This window comes from Bos grunniens, chromosome 1 (assembly GCF_055505025.1).
Source record: "Bos grunniens cultivar Pamir isolate PY7600 chromosome 1, Bosgru_T2T1.0, whole genome shotgun sequence".
Lineage (NCBI taxonomy): Eukaryota > Metazoa > Chordata > Mammalia > Artiodactyla > Bovidae > Bos > Bos grunniens.
Genome location: NC_141165.1, coordinates 57,864,390 through 57,887,470, shown reverse-complemented (window position 1 = coordinate 57,887,470; position 23,081 = coordinate 57,864,390). Strand labels below are relative to the sequence as shown.

Here is a 23,081-nt window from a genome sequence, read left to right as displayed (position 1 = left end):
ACCCAAAAGCTACTAAATGAGAATCTGCATTTTTAATTAGATACCCAAGTGATCGCATTACACATAAAAAACCAATTTAGGGTACTTCATTGATTGATCTAATTTTCTATAAATTAACCACATGATCTGATCTGAAACTAGTGAAGCTTTCCAGGGGTTCACTGGTAAAGAATCTGCCTGCCAATACAAAGGGACACAGGACATGTGGGTTCAATCCCTGGGTCAGGAAGATCCCCTGGAGGAGAAAATGGCAACCCACTCCAATATTCTTGCCTGGAGAATCCCCATGGACAGAGGAGCCTTGTGGGCTACAGACGACAGGGTCATAGAGTTGGACATTACTGAACGACTGAGTACTCATGCATGCAAACAAATAATATTTAAGTGTTCCACATGTATCCTTTATTTTAGCAATATTCAAGATTTAGTGTATAACAAAATCACCAAAGGAACTTTTTAAAAATGCAGATTTTCAAGTTTTTCCTCTCAGTTTAGAATTCAGTATGTCAAAGTCAGGCCTGCTTGCTCTAAACCACAGCTCTCCTGAACAGAATTAAAGTTAATAATATCAATCCTTTTAACAGCTCCAAATACCTAACATACAAGAAAGTCACAATCAAACTGTTTCTGTTAAATTTTGAAACATTTAGAACCTTTTCAGAAATTATTAATTAAAGAATCAAACATTTGGCATTAAATGAGTCTGGTTCCATTCATGGAATCTGATGAGATTATTCCTTCCCCCATGCACCCATCCCCCAACAAAGGAATGCCGTTATTTCAGCCACAGGATAACAAAATAATTTACTAGAGAACTTAAGAAATTGATACTGTCCCCACTGGAATTGACAACATTTGTACTAGAAAATAAAAGCAAAACATTACATAAAGGACGTATCTCTCAAGAGGTCTCAAACACAAGTGTATTCCAGAACCATCAGGAACCAATGGGAAAAACAAGGAATGCGATACTCCAATTACAGATCTTTAAGTTCAAAAAAGGAAAACCTCTTACACAGAACAAACAAGAACATCCCTGTGAGCAGCTTTCGGCCTGTGACCTGCTAGTTTCCAGTATCTGTACCAGCAGAGTTTTTCTAGTTTATTCTCCAGTGACATACCAGAGGGCATATTTTTAATTTGCTCATCTGGCTTATTTGGCAACTTGGGGGACCTAAGTTGTAGGTCAGATTTTACTTGCAGCAGCAAAACATGGTGATATACCAGGCTTGTAATCTATATCACCCTTACGAAGCCAAGTGGATCTTTAAAGACATAGTCAATAAGCTATAGCTATAAACTATGGGTTGGCATAGCCCCAATTTTTTCCTAACAATTTTTTTCATGGAGCCACATAAAAGATGTTCAGTTTGCAGATTTTTATTTTAAACTATACACTGTCTTCAGAGAAACAGCAATCAGAGTTTTTGTGGAGTAGCTGTCCACAAAAATACCTCACTAGTTGTTATGTATAAGTGAATAACACTAATCTACTTTGGTGCTTTGTTTCTGCACAATTATGAAAGACTTAAGAAGTCCAGAAGTACCACTGTTTCCAAATTCTACGTAGAGGTATCTATATGTTACAGCTTCTAAAATGAAAAACAGAGCTGTTCACATGTTCACTATGTACTTTTATTTTAAATACTAGCACAACAAACACGATGACATGACAGGACCATTATCTCAATTATACTGATAACGTTCCTTGACAAGTTGGCTTATAATTTACATACATTATTTTTTCAGGAACTATTTTAAATATTATTTTAAGATATATTGTAAAACACAAGTCTCAAATATATACCAGTTGCAAACATAATGTGCTTAGTTACTGTTTTCTTTGTTACTCAAATAAAATGATTTAAAGTTCCTCAAAATCATGTCCACTGGCGTTCATGGTTTCAGGATGCATGACTCGTCCCATGAATAGGATTGTACCTGCATTGGGTAGGGAGTGAACAAAAAAGGAGTTGAAACAAAAGCTATTTATTTTCCTTCTTGCTTACAATTAGCAATGTTCTAAAGATAAGAATGTGAATAAATTATTGTCACTTAAAAAATCATTTGAACATTAGAAATTATCTGATAAAAATGCAGGAATATGTTTTCAGTTAACAAATGATTTCTTTTTGGCCATAAATAAAGTTCTGTTCTCACAACAGACTTACCTGTTCTCCTGTTCCTGATAAGAAAGAAAAATGGATGGTCGACAATAACTTGAGGATACAGCACAGCCATCCTGCTAATTGCAATCATTCCTGTAGCACAGAGAGAAAGTAATTACATGTCTGTGGAGATGCAGGGACTAATAAGCAATTTCTCCAAACCATCTATGTTCAGCACAAAGGTAATGATTTATACAAAGCAAGATTTTAAAGACTTTTAAAGAGAGAAAAATTGTAAATGAGCTAACATCTCTATTTGATCTTAAAGAAAAACAAATACGTACACACACATGTACACACACTCAGTTTCCTCCCATCACCCCACCGAAAACAGAGGTTAATTTATTACGCCTATTACAAATTTTTATTCTCGGCCTCAGACAAATACTTATGGCTTTAATAAAATGACTTAAGGAAAATGGGAAAAAAACAAAAACAAAAAACCAAATACCCTCCTCCAGTTTTCCCCTCCCCCAGTTTCTTTATATTACCAAATAATCATTTATCTGAAATGGGGATTTTACATAGCAAGTCACCAGGCTTCTAGCAAGTGGCCAGAACAGCAGTGATTAAAGAGAAAATACAGCAGGGAGAGATTCAATGATGTTTCCTACAGCTGGGAAACTGAATTCCCTTGAGATCCTTATTGTGGGATAATCATTTTATACTTGCTGCAGGGTGATGCGTTGTCAGGAATAGGCCAAGATTAAATGATGTAAGATTTGAAGCTTTCTCGATGCCTGAGACTACTGTTTCTATTTCCTCCCCCAAACACCATTTTAACTGATGAGATCCTTGTAACGGGTAAATATATGTGGAGGTTAAAAATGTGTACAAACATGATGTGTTACATTTTACTAGAGAAGGGAAAAATCCTCCTAAAATTTGGTGATGGCTGTTGAACATGATATTGAAAAAAAACCAAACAAATAAACGAGAAAAGAAAAATCCTTCTTACTTAACTAAGGAAATCAGAATGTTCAAAATAATTAAGGACGTTTACTGTTATTGTTGTTGGGTTTTTTTTTTGGATGCATGATTTAGGTAAATTTTTTAAAATTTTCATTTAAAATTATTATTTTATTATTAACTTAAAATTTTGTATTGCATGCTACCATGTATGCTTGTTTGTGCATGCGCTTTTAAAAAAATCAAAGCTCTTCACTGACAAACTTAAGAACTAACTCCCACAAATAATTAAATAGAAAGAAAAATGTTTAACGGGGCAGCAGGGAAATATTTTAAATATTTAAATGGACAGCACAGCAGGAAAATCTATTCTGCATAGCTGACAGTCTCCTCCTGCCTCTCATTAGAGATGGGAGTTATTCTGTATGGGGCACTGAAATGAATGCATGTTTCATACCCTATTTGGAAAATCCTAGCACGTTCATCATTAGCTTGACTTCTAAGCGAGGGCAGCATCAGTTTTATGACTTGGTTCTAAAAATGACTCCCATTCCCCCACCCAAGACTGCTTTAAGAATACAAATCTAGAAAAGGTGAGATTTGGGAAGACCAGAGTTTGGCACCTGAGGCAGCAGCAGCTTCTGAGCCTTCTTCATTGACCTCTATGAAGCACTTGTGAATTGCTTTGGAAAGGAAAATCTCTTTGTTATCTGCCAAAAAAAAGAGAGAGATGACAGAAGCATTTTTTTTTTTTTTGGTATCAGAGATAGGAAAGCACTTTACCCTTTACAGATCTGAAAAACATAAGTGACATAAGGTACTAATATAAAACATATGAGATACTGTTGTAAGATTACTTTTATGATTTGAGAGAACTGTTGAAGATGTATTTCCTGTTTTGTCTTTTATATTAGATTCTCTTGCTAACTTTCTCCTCCATTTTATTGGTAATTTTCCCATCGTTTGTTTTGTATATTGCCAGGAAAAGCAAAACGTGGCTCTGTTTTTAATAACAATTTCAAATTAGTTCATAATTCAAGAAAAACTCTTTATCTGTTTCTCGCTAACTTGAAACTTAAAAACATAAAATGAAAATGGGTAGAAATCCACATATAACCTAAATAAGAAATTAAAAAAAAATCTAATCTCTGATTACTGTGATAATATAAATATCCTTGGCAAAGGAAAACAAACTCGACTTCTAGATTGTAGAAATATGAATATATTAAAAAGTTATTTCCCATGCCAGTTAATTGGTTTATCTCAGGTTTCAAAAACACACTTTATCTTAAAGTCAGGCTAAATAACACTTTTAATATTAGGAGGGCTGTTTTTCCCTTTGAATTGTCTTTCTAGTTATGCTTACTTTTAAGTTGATGGCTGTTGTAGCTTGAATTTCGGAGAAGGCAATGGCACCCCACTCCAGTACTCTTGCCTGGAAAATCCTATGGACAGAGGGGCCTGGTAGGCTGCAGTCCCAGGGGTCGCTAAGAGTGGAACACGACTTAGAGACTTCACTTTCACTTTTCACTTTCATGCATTGGAGAAGGAAATGGCAACCCACTCCAGTGTTCTTGCCTGGAGAATCCCAGGGACGGGGAAGCCTGGTGGGCTGCCGTCTATGGGGTCTCAGAGTCAGACATGACTGAAGTGACTTAGCAGTAGCAGCTTGAATTTGTTCTCTAAAATGCATATATTGAAGCTCTAACCCCCAAAATTTCATAATAGGACTGTATTTGGAGATTGCTATTGTTGTTTAGTCGCTAAGTTGTGTCTTATTCTTTGTGACCCCATGGACTGTAGCCCATCGGGCTCCTCTGTCAATGAGATTTCCCAGGCAAGAATACTAGAGTGGGTTGCCATTTCCTTCTCCAGGGGATCTTCCCAACCCCAGGGTCAAACCCACGTTTCCTGCACAATTGTGCAAGCCAACTCCTTAAAATAAATCTCAATCTCTGTGTGTGTGTGTGTAAATGTGTATATAGACACAAATGCACCGAGCCATCTGTGTGTGTGTGTATCCATTCATCCTGTTGGATCTGTTTTATCTGGAGAACCCTGACTAATACAACATGTGAAGACATAGAAGACGGCCATCTATAACTCAAAGAGAGAGCTCTTATAAGAAACCAACCCTGAAGACACCTTAATCTTGGACTTTCAGCCTCCACAACTATGATGAAATAAATGTCTGTTGTTTAAGCCACTCAGTCTGCAGTGCTTTGTTATGGGAGCCCTAGCAAATGATACAATACAACAGCATTCAGTCTTGGGCTTCCAACTTCTCTTCAAGATTAAAACAAAACAACCAGGAGGTACCTCAAATACAGAAAAAAGAAAAAGTAGCACAAGGAAGCAGAGAAAGGATTACTCAAGTTTGTACTTTTTTTTTTTTTTCATCCCAGGAGGTCTACTTCAAATTTAAGATAATTAGCTTTGTTGCTGATGCCGAGCACCACTCAGTAAAGGCAGAATTGATTTCCCATTAAACTGCTTAGTACTACTTTCAAAAACACATAATTATCTGATACGGTTAGAAAATGATGTTAGACAACATTTTTGGTACACCTCTTGAAACGCTCCTGCTTGTTCTGAATAAGCCTCAAGACAAACTGGTAGCATCTCTGATCATACTTTTTAAAGATCTATTCCTTCTTCAGCTCATATTTAGCAATAAGATATAAGCCCTGCATTATGAAATAGTCCATCTCACATATTATGATATTTTCTTCTAGAATGCATTTGATAACTAGAAGAAAATTAGAAGGCATAAAGTTTTACATTAAACAAGTATAACTAGCTCTCTCAAATCCAGACAACTAGTCTTTTTTAGCAAATGAAAAGAAAAATATCAATTGCATTAACTAGTAAAAACAATTTAGTTGGCAAAACACTGAAATCCAAGAAAGTAAAATATATTAACTATTTAGTATTTAAATGGTGCTATATTATTTTCGGATTCTGCCGTCTGTTTTTATCAGCCTGCCAGTTAAGGCAGGCTCACACATCAATGGCCCTGAGTGTGAAAGAGGCAGCACCTAGGTAAAGAGTGTCCACAGAAGAGAATTTTTAAAAATCACAAAGAATACTGTGCATAATTTTCTGCGTATAAATGTTAATCAACTTTGTGTGCTAAGTCAATTCAGCCACGTCTGACTCTTTGCAACTCTATGAACTGTAGCCTACCAGGCTCCTCCAACCATGGGATTTTTCAGGCAAGAATACTATAGTGGGTTGCCATTCCCTTCCCCAGGGGATCTTCCTGACGCAGGGATTAAACCTGCATCTCTTACATCTCCTGCACTGGCAGGCAGGTTCTTTACCACTAGCACCACCAGGGAAGCTTAATCAACTTTAAGGGATATAAAGTATTTACTATGCACTGTATCTGTTTATAATACACAATTTGGTAAATTCTGATAGATGCGTATATCTATGACCCCACTTCCACAAATAAGATAAAGAATATTTCCACCTCCCCTCAAAGTTTCTTGTGCTCCTTTATGTGGATAACTTTGAAATAGAAGATTTGCCATGAACTGAACAATTTTACAAACATACATAAATCAGAAAGTTGAATCAAGGAAAAATATAGAAAGTCTGAATAGTCCAATAAGCATTAAAATAGCTGAATCAGTAGACAGAATCTTCCCCAGCCCTCAAAATTAAAGACTCCAAGCTTAGATGGTTTTCTAGGGAACTTTAACCAAATCTTCTAGGAATAGAATTTTCTGAGATAAAACTATTCCAGACTCTAGAAAGAGAATAAAAGCAATCTAAGTCATCTCTGGGTAGTCTTAACCTTGCTATTAAAATTAAACAAGTTCAGTTCAGTTGCTCAGTTATGTCCGACCCTTTGCGACCCCATGAACCGCAGCACGCCAGGCCTCCCTGTCCATCACCAGCTCCCGGACTCTACCCAAACCCATGTCCATTGAGTCGGTGATGCCATCCTCTGTCATCCCCCATCTCATCCTCTGTCATCCCCCATCTCCTCCTGCCCTCAATCTTTCCCAGCATCAGGGTCTTTTCCAATGAGTCAGTTCTTTGCATCAGGTGGCCAAAGTATTGGACATCAGTGGCCAAGTATTCAACATCAGTCCTTCCAATGAACACCCAGGACTGATCTCCTTTAGGATGGACTGGTTGGATCTCCTTGCAGTCCAAGGGACTCTCAAGAGTCTTCTCCAACACCACAGTTCAAAAGCATCAATTCTTCGGCACCCAGCTTTCTTTATAGTCCAACTCTCACATCCATACATGACCACTGGAAAAACCATAGCCTTGACTAGACGGACCTTTGTTGACAAAGTAATGTCTCTGTTTTTTAATATGCTGTCTAGGTTGGGACTGTCTAAAAAAAGAAAATCATAGACCAAACTCACTTATTAACATGGAGGTAAAATTCTTTAAAATCAGAAAATTAAACCTAGAAGCATATACAAATCCTTTTTTAAAATGAGTTTCTGGGGATGTCAGCAGTTAAAACTGCTCTGCCTCCAGTTCCCATCACAAGCTTCCTCTGGGATGACCATCAAACACAAACCAATTTTTGCTACTCCCCTACTTAAACCCTTATCCTCTAACCTGCTAGCCCGCCCTCCCATCTCCCATTCAGTATATCACATACCTACATGCCTGCTCAGGATGCAGTATGAAGGCCTCCGTGAGGTTGACTCTGCCTCTTTCATTTAGCATTCTTCACTCTACACACTGTGTTCCAGATTTTTTGAACTGCAGTGGTTTGAGCATACCACACTTCATCACTTCTGTGTCTTTGTTTCCCTGGAAACTCTCTAAACCCTTGTACAGTCAGACACTAATCTTCTAAGGCTCAGCTTCCAGCCCTACCTGGGCTTCCCTGGTGGCTCAGAAGTAAAGAATTTGCCTGCAATGCAGAAGACCCGGATTCAATCCTTGGGTCGGGAAGATCCCCTGGAGAAGGGAATGGCCACCCACTCCAGTATTCTTGCCTGGAAAATTTCATGGGCAGAGGAGCCTGGCAGGTGGGCTACAGTCTATAGGGTCGCAAAGAGTCAGACACGACTGAGCAGCTAACACTTTCACATTTTTCCCAACCCTACCAGGACTTTTCTGCTCTCCTCTGATTCCTACCCCCCATTAAAGTAGAACTAAGCACTTTCCCTCTGAACCCGGGATCTAATTCTATTTAAGCCTTCATAATATATCATATTTATACTGTTATCTCTCTCTTTCAGTGGATTTTCCACCTCCTTCAGGCAAGGATTGTGTCCTTCCTCTTAGCGCCCCTGGCTTCTGGCATCTAGTGAGCCTAAGGGGCGAACTAACCTAAGTAGAGGGAGCTTTCTGGTAATGTGTAATTTACCAGTATTTAATTCAACATTTTGTTGTTGTTTAGTCATTAAATCGTATCTGATTCTTTTGCAACCCATGGACTGTGTAGCCTGCTCGGCTGCTCTACCACTGAGCCATCAGAGAAGTCCACAATCCAACATTTAGTAATTGTTGAATGAAAGAAAGAGAAAGTGTTAGTTGCTCAGTCGTGTCCAATTCTTTGTGACCCCATGGACTATATCCCGCCAGGCTCCTCTGTCCATGGGGATTCTCCAGGCAAGACTACTAAAGTGGGTAGCCATTCCCTTCTCCAGGGGATCTTCCCAATCCTGGGATCAAACCCGGTGTCCTGCATTGCAGGCTGATTTTTTAGTGTTTGAGCCACTAGGAAAGCCCAAATGAAAGGGGTTAATTATTTCATATATTAATAGTAAGACCGTGGGTATTGTCACTCTACAGGTATTGTCACTCTACAGGCCCCACAATTCTGTTCACAATTATGGCTATAGAGTTTATTATAATAAATAAAACATATGACACTAATTCAGAGTAGATGGAAAACAGTCCCAGAGAGACAGAAAGAATACAAAGACCTCACACACACTAGAAGACTTAGAAAATCTAACTGAGTGGAAGAGCAAAGGGAATGTGACTCAACAACCAATGTTATCATATATATTTCAAAGACAGCAAATAAAGATTGAAACCAATGTCCCAACCCCACCAGAGACAGCAGGCTTCTGCAGTTGTAAACAAAATCTCAGGACACTTAACCTTGAGAGAAATGCCACCTCTTTGGATGTACAAGTAGGAGAGAACATGTAAAAAGTGAGAAATCACATCATGAATACTGAGTTTTTCTTTTGGGACAAACTTCAAGCAGTTACATTGAAATAAAATATAAGCTGTAAGTGGCTTAAGAGAGTATGCTGCCAGCACATCACAGAAGGAGATAAGGTCATGCAGGAATACAGGCAAGTTCATAGCTTCTGTGTTTGCCCTCCAATATTGCTCATCCTTGTGTAATTATGTGTCAATCAAGGCCATCTTTCCTACTAGGCCAGACACTTATTCCCTGAGGGCCTGGACCTTCCTGTGCTATTCATCTTCTGTCTCAATCCCCAATTTCAGGCACACTGCCAGCCACTCAGGTATTTGAGGAATCATTATGTGAGGGGAGTTAAAAGAGATTCACACTGATGAGTTTATCTTATTGCTTAGAGAAAAGATAACTGTTCTCTAAAAATGGAAATAAAGAAACCATTGGGAAATAGACACACCAAAAAAAAAAAAAAAAAAAGAAATCCACACACTGTTCCCAAGCAGTCTTCTGGTCACTGCAGACACTGCTGCCAAATAACTGGTCCTACTTTCCTCTGGGCAGCATGGTGCAAGGCTTTTCACAATGGATGAGATGGGAACAGGGCCAGCAAACCCTAGATCCCCCAGAGAAGAGCTGGGAGATCATACAAGCTTTCCCCAAAAAAGCAGAGCAAAATACTAAGGTATTCATTCAGCCGCAGAGCAAATATTTATCGAGTACCTTGCTTGCATGAGGTGTTGTTCAGGACACCAGAGGCTCTGAGTGTCTGTGATGGACATATGCTGGCAGGCTAGCCTTTATACGGGAGGATGCCACTACTTCCTTGTGGCACTGTTCCTAAACAGTCAATTTAAATAGATTGCTGCGTCACCAAGGACAGGCTTAAAATAACAAATGAACGGAGTTCCATAACAGAACCCTGGGGTACCAAAAACGTCTCTGTCTCTGTAATTTAGCTGCTAAAATATTTTGAGCTTCAGGCCCACCCACGACCTTTAGAAAGGTTTTAAGAATCTGAGCTTCTTCAAGGTGGGAATAGTGTTTGCTTGTTTGTTTTTCCACATAGATTTTGTGATAGACCAGCAAATATTCATTTATGTATTCACTCATTCACTTAGTCATGTACTGAGCACCTGTGTGCCTGATATTGTTGATGAACTGGGTATGCTGCTGCTGCTGCTGCTAAGCCGCTTCAGTCGTGTCCGACTCTGTGCGACCCCATAAACGGCAGCCCACCAGGCTCCCCCATCCCTGGGATTCTCCAGGCAAGAATACTGGAGTGGGTTGCCATTTCCTTCTCCAGTGCATGAAAGTGAAAAGTGAAAGTGAAGTCACTCAGTCGTATCCGACTCTTCGAGACCCCATGGACTGGGTGTACTATGATGCACTAAATAGTTCCTTCCTGGGAGGGAAAGCAGACATTAAATGAATGCGTGCTCAGTCGCTCAGTTGTGTCCAACTCTTTGCGACTCCATGCAACCCTGCCAGGCTCCTCTGTCCATGGGGTTTCCCAGGAAAGAATACTGGAGTGGGTGGCCATTTCCTACATCAGGGGATTTTCCTGACCCAGGGATTGAACCCACATCTCCTGCATTATCTACATTAGCAGGCAGATTCTTTACACTTTCACTTTACTTTTTACCACTGAGTCACCTCGGAAGTCCAGACATTAAATAACAAGGATGATTTTTTAAAAAGAGAATCAATGAAAGACCACAGTTTCAGGGTATATTAAGTATAAGAAATAAGGTAAAGTGATGGGTTAGCTGTGACTAGGGCAGGTAAGAGGAACTTCCTGATATCAGATGTTAAGAAAGGCTTGTCTAAGGAGATTAATTTGAGCTGAGACCTAAAGAATACAGAGGAGTCAGCGCTGGACAGACTTGAAGGCAGAGTTTCTGGTAAAACGGGAGAAAGGCTAGTGCAATGCAGATACAAGCCAGGTGTGTTCAAGGACCCAGAAAAGGCCTGTGTGACTGGAGCATGGGGAGCGAGGAGGGCCAGAGCCTCGAGAGAAGCCCCCAACTTGGAGCAAGGCAGGGCCCAGGATCATCTCCTAAGGGCTTGCTCCCATCCAGCATCTATCCTGCTTCCCACATTGTGTTGGGCTCTGAGGACAGAAAGACATCTGTGACACATTCTGACAGCTTCTGAGGAGCTCCTGGCTTAGTGACAGGTAAGAGAACAAACAATCTAAAGAAAAGTAGAACTCTGATAGCACTTTGCACTATCAGAGTTCAGATGACGGAGAGAAAAACCATCTAGGAAGGGAACGATGTCCAGGAAGCTGCTCAGGGATGGTGACATATGAACTGGTTCTTGAAGAATAAGTAGAAGAGTGAAAGTTAGGGAAGGGGACAAGGCCATTCCCAAGTCAGGAATTATATTTGCAAGGTGAGAGGAGCAGTGGTGATGACCTGAAAGTCCAACTGAAGCCGGAGCTATAGGAGGAGGGAAGGGGCAGGGAATGTGCTCCATCTTAAGAGCTTGGATCATGATGCTAGAGAGCCTGGGGTTCGTTCAGAAGGAACAGGACACGACTGCTCTGATTTTAGCAGATACCTGCGGCAGCAGCTGGAAAGCGTGAATTGGATGAGCAATGAGCTGGGGGCAAGAAGATCAACTTTGTCAGCTGTTGCAACAGTCCAGGCAAAAAAGTAGGGGGAGAAGTGGAATTATGGTTTCAGTTGGAACCATAGCTGGAAGAGAAAGGCAGCCCTCTGACTTACAGGCAGAAGAAGAAAGAGAACAAACAAGGGCAGGTTGTAAGAGTCAGTAAAGCACAAATCCACATACTTGAGTCTGACCTGAATACGGCTTTTGCTGTGTCTTCTTAATTCCTTTATTTTATTGGGTCCTTTATTAAAGCTCATACTTTGTGCTGAAGGATTTAGTAGTCTCTTTCTCTTTCCCCTTATACCTTCCAAGAGGATTATCTATTAATCCAAATGCTGACATTCATTTCCATTACAAAAATAGCCCTACTCTATAACCGGATCCTCACTGCAACTAGATGAGCATTTTAAATACAGCCTGAGAAGAAAATGATTCTCAGCACTCTCTAGGTTCCATGTTTATTATAGGAGTCTTTACTATGTTTTATGTTAATGGAATTTAGCGTCAAAAGTAATGGACATCAAACCGAGGTGAAAAAATAAACACCACAGATACAGAGCATCTCATCTTATTTGTTCTTTCATTCAGACAGTACAAAGCAGAAAGCAACACACATAAGGATCAATTTGGGGGAGCTTAAATTCTGGCAGGGGATACCTAATACATAAATAATTTTAGGAGATTAGACATGATATGTGACATAAGAAAAATAAGAGAATATTGTAGTAGTTAAGGAGTGAGTGGTAGCTTCTGGTTGGTATAATCATGATGACTTATTAAAGTTAGGGATATCTGACCTGAGGCTCAGTTCAAAAGATATTTCAGGTGGGAGAGATTTCATAACGATGGGGTGCTGGGGGGATGTGGGGTGCCGAGCAAGTGTTCAGTTTGGCTGGAGCACAGGCTGTCTGTAAGGAATCAGATGGAGCTGAGGCTGGAGGGAGCTGAGGCCTGAATGTCCTGATGAGAAGTGTGGATAGTGCACGGCAGACTGCAGGGAGGCTTTGAACAGGAACTGGAATGATCTGAGAGTGAGTTTTAAGGCGATTAATCTTGGCAGTGGTAGATAAGACAGATTAGATGGAAGAGAGATTGGAAACAGTTTAGGAGGCTATTGAAATAGTCTAGGGCAGCAGTAATGAGAGTCTGAAATGAAAGTAGATGCCATGGAACAGAAAATGAAAGAGTGGATTCAAGGGGTCTTAGCAAAGGACTCTCAAGTCACTCAGTTTTTCCAGAAGCAAGAGAATGTGAAGCAGGGTATTTTGTTGTTGCTGTTGTTCACTGCTAAATCACATTGCCTATTTTTGAAGAAAGATAAAATTTTCATTACATGATTTAAAAATGTAACAGCATCCCAACAGTACCGAATTGTTTTCTGGGTGCTTTCAAATTTATAAATTCTGCTAATAATGTTATTTTTAAAAGATTTTCTTCGTTTTTAAATGTGTGCATGTACACCCGGTCATGTCTGATTCTTTGGGCCCCATAGACTGCAGCCTTCCAGGCTTCTTTGTCCATGGAATTTTCCAGGCAAGAATACTGGAGTGAGTTGCCATTTCCTTCTCAAGGGATCTTCCTGACCCAGGAATTAAACCTGCTTCTCTTATATCTCCTACTTTAGCAGGTAGATTCTTTACCAAAGAGTATTAAAGAAGTCATACATACACAAGGTAAATTTCCAAACCAAATACAGTGGCCTATGAAGTGAAAAGCCCTCTCTCACCTACAGCCTCTGTCCTTGAGGCAACCACTGCTATCATTTTCTAAGATAGTCATAATATTCTGCTCATTTAAAAGCTTAAATACATACTTATGAGGAGGTGGTCTAAGATGGTGATGGAGCAAAATCCTGAACTCTGCTTCCACAGACACCAAATCTACTGCTATGTATGGAACAATGACTGCTAGAAAAGAATGAATAAGCAGCTGACCAATGGGAGGGGTCACAATGAGTCAAAGGGCCTCATGGAGACAGGTAGGAGAGGCAGAGGATCAGTCTCACCAAAAATCCCACACCCTGGTGCAAAGACCCCCAGTAGGGAGGGATTTCTGGTCCAGAGCTACTCACCCAACCCTGCAGAGATGAGATCCCCAAGTATCTGGCTTTGGAAACCTAAGGGGCCTATGTCCAGAGGACCCAGGGGCTGGGGAGACTTGAGACATTCCTTTTAAATGACACAGTCTCGCTTGTTCCAGAATTCAGCACAAAGACAGCAGTTAGAGAAGTGGCATGGATGAGTTCTGTGTTTGCTCTCTCCCTGTACCTTGCTTGCACAGGCTCAGCCTTGCTGGTCTTGGGTGTGCCCATTCCCAGAGCTCGTCCCCAGTCTTTCTAAAGGCAGGGGTGTGCCCTTCCCCCAGTGTTCTTCACCTGCATCACTAAAGCCGGGGAGTGAGCACAGTCCATTCAGGGAGGCCCCTTAATTGCCTGGTCCTTGTGGCCAGAGGGGTTTGCATTTCTGGCCACCCCCCCAAACTGTAACAACCAGAGAGACAGTTCTGTGAGGCTCCTACCCCCAGGGCACTGCATAGACAGTAAATTAAAACCACCTCAGTCTGCCTGCGAAAAAGGCTCATTGCCTTGTCCTGGAGCTTCAACCTGAGGGACAGGCTGCAGGTGTGTTTCCATGAACAGGCTACAGAGGCGCTCGCAGAGAATGCAGGCAGGAAGACACCCTCCTTCAGCCCTCTCTGGGCCTCACCACAACTTGCTGGTCCCTCCCCAGAAAGAAATTATTCACTCCCCTGAAGCCCTGATTTTTGCAAACTTTCACCCGGGGACACATTGAGATCTGGTCTGGAGATCAGCAGTGTTTGTAATTGTGGGCCCGCAGGGCTGCAGGGACTTGCATACCTTAAAAGCTACAGCCTGGGGCTTCCCTGGTGGCTCAGTGGTGAAGAATCCACCTGCCAGTGCAGGAGACAGGAGTTCGATCCCTGATCCTGGAAGATCCCACGTGCCACGGAGTAACAAATCCCATGAACCACAACTGTTGAGCCTGAGTTCCAGAGCCCGCGAACTACAACTACTGAACTCTGTGCACCCTACAGCCCATTCTCTGCAACAAGAGAAGGCACTGCAATGAGAAGCCCGCCCACCACCACTAGAGACTAGCCCCTGCTCCCTGCAGTAGAAAAAAGCCCGCACGCAGCAGTGAAGACCCAGCACAGACAAAATTAAATAAATAAATAAAATTATTTTTTAAAAAAGAACCACTCTAAGATAAAACATTTTTGTCACTCTTCCCTTAATTAAGTCCAGCTGTTTATGTCTCTCTCCTCAAAAGTCTGTGTATCTCTTCAGAGCAGGTCAGGTCAGATCAGATCAGTCGTTCAGTTGTGTCCGACTCTTTGCGACCCCATGAATCACAGCACGCCAGGCCTCCCTGTCCATCACCAACTCCTGGAGTTCACTGAGACTCACATCCATCAAGTCAGTGATGCCATCCAGCCATCTCATCCTCTGTCGTCCCCTTCTCCTCCTGCCCCCAATCCCTCCCAGCATCAGGGTCTTTTCCAATGAGTCAACTCTTCGCATGAGGTGGCCAGAGTACTGGAGTTTCAGCTTTAGCATCATTCCTTCCAAAGAAATCCCAGGGCTGATCTCCTTCAGAATGGACTGGTTGGATCTCCTTGCAGTCCAAGGGACTCTCAAGAGTCTTCTTCAACACCACAGTTTAAAAGCATCAATTCTTCGGCACTCAGCCTTCTTCAGAGTCCAACTCTCACATCCATACATGACCAGTGGAAAAACCATAGCCTTGACTAGATGGACCTTTGTTGGCAAAGTAATGTCTCTGCTTTTGAATATGCTATCTAGGTTGGTCATAACTTTCCTTCCAAGGAGTAAGCATCTTTTAATTTCATGGCTGCAGTCACCATCTGCAGTGATTTTGGAGCCCAGAAAAATAAAGTCTGACACTGTTTCCACTATTTCCCCATCTATTTCCCATGAAGTGATGGGACCGGATGCCATGATCTTAGCTTTCTGAATGTTGAGCTTTAAGCCAACTTTTTCACTCTCCTCTTTCACTTTCATCAAGAGGCTTTTTAGTTCCTCTTCACTTTCTGCCATAAGGGTGGTGTCATCTGCATATCTGAGGTCATTGATATTTCTCCTGGCAATCTTGATTCCAGCTTGTGTTTCTTCCAGTCCAGCATTTCTCATGATGTACTCTGCATAGAAGTTAAATAAACAGGGTGACAATATACAGCCTTGACATACTCCTTTTCCTATTTGGAACCAGTCTGTTGTTCCATGTCCAGTTCTAACTGTTGCTTCCTGACCTGCATAGAAATTTCTCAAGAGGCAGGTCAGGTGGTCTGGTATTCCCATCTCTTTCAGAATTTTCCACAGTTTATTGTGATCCACACAGTCAAAGGTATAACATCATAATCATTTCTTCCTTTTTATGACTTAGTACTTTGCTCACCCTCTCTGCCTTACTAAGAGTTGTTAAATGAAAGGAATAGATGTGGCACTGAATATAATTAATTTGTATAACTTAAACACCATGAAATTTTCATTAAAGCAGAAAGTAGTAATCAAATATATGTTTATAATTTTCCTAGGTACTTGCGAGGATTACTAAGTGTCATAAACATTTTAATCAGCAAGGTTTTCATGTTATTTGGGGAAAAGAAGTATACATGTGAAAAGGACACCAACCACATAAGACAGAGCATATGGTGTCCCCAAAATGATGCAGGGAATAAATGCTATTGAATTTAGAGGAATGGAGACGCAAGTTTTATAGTTGTGTCACTAGAAGGTTTCTGAATTAATGATTTATAAGGTAATGTGTATATTTGTGAGAGAGAGAGAGAGGGAAAGAGAAAGAGAATGAAGAATGTATTAGCTGGGGTGGCTGGTATGCCAGGATTTCCAAGACTCTGGCAAAACTGGAAATTTAAGAATCAAGGAATTCTCACTGAAAGCTTGAGAAGTTAACCTTAGATCAGTTATCCTGAAAATCTCAATTGGGTAGCATTTGAGGCCAATTCTGGATTTCTTACTGATATTTTAAGGAGTTAAATGATCCAAGAAATATAGCAGACAAGGTGGCCCCAGATAAACCTATTCTCTCCTTCTCTCCCTTGTTTTATCCTCTAGCAGATGTTTGTGTGTGCCCAATCAATTCAGTCATGTCCAATTATTTGTGACCCTATGTACTGCAGCCCACTAGGCTCCTCTGTCCATGGGATTCTTCAGGCAGGAATACTGGAGTGGGTTGCTATGCCCTTCTCCAGGGGATCGTCCCAATCCAGGGATTGAACCCGCATCTCGTACATCTCCTGCAATGCACCAGGGAAGCCTAGCAGATGTCTACTGTGTACCAACTATGTGTCAGCCCTGGGTCAAGTACTGGGAATGCCTCTGCAAGCAGGATGCTGAGACAAATTCAATGCTGATGGAGGCTTGTTCAAAGAGCAGAGACTTTCCACTATAGACTATATGAACTCCGAAAAAGACTAGTGTGATTTCAAATCTGCACTAATATGTACATTTATGCTCTACTGTCCCTGACAGTAAAGGCAATTAAATATTACCTTATAAACCTTCCAGATATGTGAAAAAATTTAAGCCACACTAATCACAATAATTGATTTGCCATTACAACGATACTCCCTCAGGACTGAAAAGCAGCAAATATTCTGTATGTGCGAAATAACTGCCTAGATGTTTGGGTGAGACAGTGAGGAATATTTAATCAAACTGAAAATAGAGCCATGGTAAGAAAGCAAAATATAATTATCCAGTTGGAATTTGGCCAGTATAGCAGACAGATTATCTGAATTCCTAAGGAAAGGAGCGTAAGAACTTTAAATTATCCTATGCTCGAACCATGAATATATTTCTGACTCAAGTACAGTGTACACATTACTTTCTGAATCTCCACCAGTCCTATCTTCTTGACAACCCTACTCAAAAGTTCAGAGCCCTAGGAGCCTGGATGTGAGCCATGAGGACCTTTCCTCAGGGAACATTCACTTCTCTCGTGAGGACAGGAACATTTATATAGTAGACATGTAGAAAAGTTCTATTAGTGTTTTGAGATGTAAGTTGTCTAAATGACAGGTAGAAGTTGTGGTATCGAATACATCAGTATCATCTCATTGCCAGAAGCTGAATGCTGGTTAGAAAACAAGCTTCCCAAGCCAAAACCTGGGAGGATAAAACCTTTTTTCATTGTAGACTCCTTGAGAAATTCTTGAAAGCTATGTACCTGCTATCTCTGCCCTGTCTCTCTTTCTTGTACACACACACACACACATATATACGCATGCACCCCTATATGCAATTTCGGGGGGGACGCATCCACTTCTCTAAATTCAGTCCATGTTGAGAAGCTATTATTCACACTCCAGGTTGAGAAGCTATTATTCAGTCAGCTTGATTTTTCTATAGGTTGCTGCTTCAGGAGAGAAAAATCTAAATTCTTTCCTATAAACACATGAAAGGCTAAGGATTTTTTTTTTTTTTTATCACCTCTACTCTCTCTATAGTTGGAGACTTTGATTCAATAAATTGCATATAAAGAAGCCCTACCTATTCAGTATCTTTTTTCTTGATATATATCTGTCTTTATCTCATCAGAAAAAGGATTATTTCCCATGTTCTATAGAAATAATAGAAAATAATTATCTAATCTAACTAAGACTTATACTCACAAGTGTCTTAGAATTGGCTGCTTTAAAGTATTTCCAAAAGAATTGTACATTTCTAAGTACCTTAACAGTACTATTACTAATACGTTAATATTTTTATCCTGATCAAATTAGGAAATCAAATAATTTAACTGGTTGTTTTCCTGTGGGATATTTAAAATAAATTACTCAACAGCTAATACGCCAAGTATATTTGAAGCTATTTCTTCAAAACCACGGTTTTTTATTGAAGACTTAGGACAATATTTAGGAGAAGGCAATGGCAACCCACTCTAGTACTCTTGCCTGGAAAGTCCCATGGACAGAGGAGCCTGGTAGGCTGCAGTCCATGGGGTTGTGAAGAGTCGGACACGACTAAACGACTTCACTTTCACTTTTCACTTTTCTGCACTGGAGAAGGAAATGGCAACCCACTCCAGTGTTCTTGCCTGGAGAATCCCCGGGATGGGGGAGTCTGGTGGGCTGCCGTCTATGGGGTCGCACAGAGTCGGACACAGCTGAAGCGACTTAGCAGCAGCAGCAGCAGGACAATATTTACATCATCTCACAGGTATTCTTTTTAAAACATCTAGTTCTCACAGTGGGTACTCAGTTATCCTTTCTGCCTTCTTTCTTTCCTATATGATTTATTATAGTAGTTTAGTTTAGTCGCTACGTCATATCCGACTCTTGCGACCCCATGGACATGATTTATTATAACCAGATACATTGAGATATTCAATCAACACATCTATTGATTATCTACAAGGCATTTTGTCAGATGTTATGGGGAATTCAAAGATGTATAAGAGAGGTCTTCTGGAGAATATAATCTACTGTCAAAGATAAGACATGAATCAGAATAACAAATTTAGTGTTATGACTGTATTTATAATTTTCTTATAGAAGTTAAATATATTTGCTATATTTATCTGGCAATTGATATATTTTACCTCAGAACTCTGTAATAAACAGAGGCTTCACCATCATCATTATAAAAAAGCTTTTTGGAATATATTTTTTTAATTGATGTTTATTTCCTACCAGACAAGGCTGTCAGATTTGCATTTTTGATGAAAACTTCAGTTACTCCAAGAGCCTTCAAAACATCTTTTAAATCAATTTCCTGTTCCACTGTGAACCTGGAGAACATAGAGCGGAAGAAGTATTTAGTTACAGCATATTGTTACCTGGGACAAGAATAAAATGTTAGATATGTTGATTTTTTAAAAGTCTATTTTATAGAGGATAAATTATGCTAAAACTGGCTTTTGACTGCATGTAGCATTTGGTTATTATTGTAAAAAGAGGGAGTATTAAAAAGAATAACATAACAGAATAGTATTACATTAATAAATAGGGAGTCATGTTGGTCTTAATATGGAATCTCTTCCAAATCAATGCATTGTATCACCAATATTTCCAGTGAAAAATATGGACCAAATATGACTGTATTAATAAACAACCACAGTTTTTAAAAGCAAAGGCTTTTTATTAATTTTTTTATAAAATGTGAAAACAGCTGGTTAGTACTATTTCCTTTTAAAAATATTGTTGCCTTCTAATCAAAACAGATCATAAATATACAAGTTTTTAGGCAATGGGCTGTGTCCTTAAAAAGCTAAGTTTGTAATAGTCACTAAACGTTATACTAGCATCATTTCTGATTTTCTGGTTTTAAGAAGAATGACAAGAGAATGGTTGCTATAAACAGGAGTAATAATCAGGAGAAAACCAACAGACGAGTAAATGTATAGCAAACATATTAAACTAAGTACTAAATGTTGTCTATATCCAAGTTTAACTTGCACTTAAACATTGTTTACTTTGATACCACAAAAAGCAGATACTGACTGTGAAAATAAAAAGTGGGATGAGTAGGAAAATATACTGCAGAATATATTCAATGGCTTGAGTGAAATTTTAAAGTGTTTTCTGTGTATGCTTTGTCATTTATTTATTTGTTCATTTACTTATTGGTCACAGATGGAGCTTACTATACAATAGAAACTTTTCCAACAGTATAAAATAGATCAATAAAAACAGATTAATTTAAATATCACTACAGCCCTTTGAGGTAGCTCTTATTATCTGCAGTTAATATTAGAGGAAACTGAAGGGCAGAGAAATGAAATAACTTGATTAAGTTGTGATGGTGGTGGTTTAGTTACTAAGTCGTATCTGACTCTTTTAGTCCTATGGAATGTAGACTACTCAGCTCCTCTGTCCATGGAACTTCCCAAGCAAGAATACTGGTGTGGGTTGCCATTTCCTTCTCTAGGGGATCTTCCTGATCCAGGGATCAAACCAAGGTCTCCTGCATTGCAGATTCTTTACTGCTGAGCCACCAAGGGAGCTCCACCTTGGATCATAGCTAATAAGTGGCAGAGCTGAGATATGATCCAGGTAGTATGTATATCCTGATCTGCCTAAAATAGGGACGTGAAGGAAGGTGTCAGTAAGGAATCCTTTTTACTTCTTAAAACCAGCTTCATTTGTTTCACACTTCTGAGGCTGTTCAGATGAAGATGGTATTTGATAGAGATTGATTTGGGGCAAGTTCCCTAATTTCTGAGCCTCGATTTTGGGATGTGGAAAATGGCAATAATAATGCCTACTTCACAGTATCATTAAGGAGATTAAATAAGGTTTCCAAATGTCTTAGGACAGTGCTATCATGCAGGAGGCATGAAACAAAGGGCAGATACTGTTAAAGTACTTACTGTATTGCAGCTATGTGTAACATTCACACTGAGTGTTTACCAAGTCCCAGTGCAGTGCAGTGCTAAGTCGCTTTAGTCATTTCTGATTTTTTGTGACCCTATGGACTGTAGCTCACCAGGCTCTTCTCTCTGTGGGGTTTTCCAGGCAAGAATACTGGAGTGGGTTTTCATTTCCTTCTCCAGAGTATCTTCCCTACTTAGGGATCAGATCCACATCTCTTACATCTCCTCCATTGGCAGGAGAGTTTTTTACCATTAGCGCTAGTGCCACCATGTCCTGGGCACTGTGCAAATTCTTTTATGCTTAGAATCTCATTTAATCATCCCTGTGATAATCTCACACAGTCCTATGAGATAGGTATTATTATCTCTGTTCCACAGAAGAACTAACTGAAGTTCAACAACACTAAGCTGCTGCTAAGTCACTTCAGTCGTGTCCGACTCTGTGCGACCCCATAGACGGCAGCCCACCAGGCTCACCCATCCCTGGGATTCTCCAGGCAAAAACACTGGAGTGGGTTGCCATTTCCTTCTCCAACGCATGAAAGTGAAAAGTGAAAGGGAAGTCGCTTAGTCGTGCCCGACTTAGTGACCCCATGGACTGCAGCCTACCAAGCAACTTGCCCTAATCACACAGCTCGTAGGTGGCAGAATAAAGATATGAGCTGAGATCTTCCTGACTGAAAAGTCCCCCCACTACTAATCACCATAATTCCAACAATGGCTTCTTTAGAAACAGACAAACAAGCTACAGGAAGATCTTACATTTCACCCACTGGTTTTAAAAATAAAAAGCCACAACACTGCTTTTTTTAAAACCATAAGGCATGGCTGTTTTTGTAAAGGCATTTGATGTAATCTTATATTTGCAACTTTCTATTATATCTGAATAAATTAAAGAGGTATATGGAGGGCAGAAACACTGGAGATTATGTGAAGCAAGTGTTAGAAAAGAACAAATATATATTACATATAAGGACATTTGTAAAAAAAAATGTGTAAGAATCAATCAAACCCTTTGTAGAAAAATCTAATAAAAGCATTCATGTTAAAGAACAAAATCAGATGGCTTATGCACCGGTTTTCTTTTAAGGCATGGAACTGAAGTGCTTTATTAGTAGACAAGCATTTCAAAGTAGCAGGATGGTTTCTCATTACAAAATAGAGAACCACTTATCCTTTGATTTCTAGCACTCTGATCACAAATGAAAAATCTGAGACTACAAAGGTCAGAGTGGAAAGAAACTACAGCCAGTCCATCTGCATTCCAAATAGAGATTTGATTCTGATGTTAGAAAAATCTTTTTATACCTAAACTCTATCAGTAAAAACAGAAAAGTAAAAATATATAATGAAGATGGCAATTTCATTAGAATCAGGTTTTAGAAATCCTACTTAGAGAAAAGTATGTATAAAGATAGATTAACAAAAGATAAATACTAGGACTTAGAAATAAACAATAGTAATAATAGATAATAATTACATGATCGTTACTTTAGGGCAGGCATTATTCCACAGTGCTTTTAAATATTTTACATATATTATGCATATATAAATAATATATATTTTATATAGTAGCCAAATTATATTTTCTAACATGGATAAATTGGAAGAATATTTGGCAATCCCATTTAAATCTTAGAGATGTACGTATGACTTTGTATAAACTTTGTGGTATTTCACTGGATTTGGTAATATCACATAGAGATAGAAATCTTACCCTCTTCTGAACAGATTCTTGTATTTTGGATAAAAATGTAATTTCAATTCAGCATCTGATTCCTGTAGGATTTATTGTTCAGGGGGAAAAAAATAACAGTACAAAAGTAATTGCCTCTTCCACTCTCCCCCAACTCCCAAATACCCTATGCCTCT

General features: G+C 39.7%; 1 protein-coding gene across 2 annotated transcripts in view; it reads right to left on the bottom strand.

The window, feature by feature from the left end:
- Positions 1-1,613: 1,613 nt before the first annotated feature.
- Positions 1,614-23,081, bottom strand: part of SERPINI1 (serpin family I member 1) — an 83,007-nt gene continuing 61,539 nt past the window's right edge. For both annotated transcript variants that reach the window (XM_086318174.1, XM_086318185.1), the window contains exons 6-9: positions 19,528-19,625; positions 3,701-3,787; positions 2,172-2,261; positions 1,614-1,941 (exon numbers count right to left, since the gene is read on the bottom strand). In XM_086318174.1, coding sequence (XP_086174300.1) covers positions 1,865-1,941; positions 2,172-2,261; positions 3,701-3,787; positions 19,528-19,625 — 352 coding nt within the window. In that variant the 3' untranslated portion in view covers positions 1,614-1,864. The remainder of the gene's footprint in view (positions 1,942-2,171; positions 2,262-3,700; positions 3,788-19,527; positions 19,626-23,081) is intronic.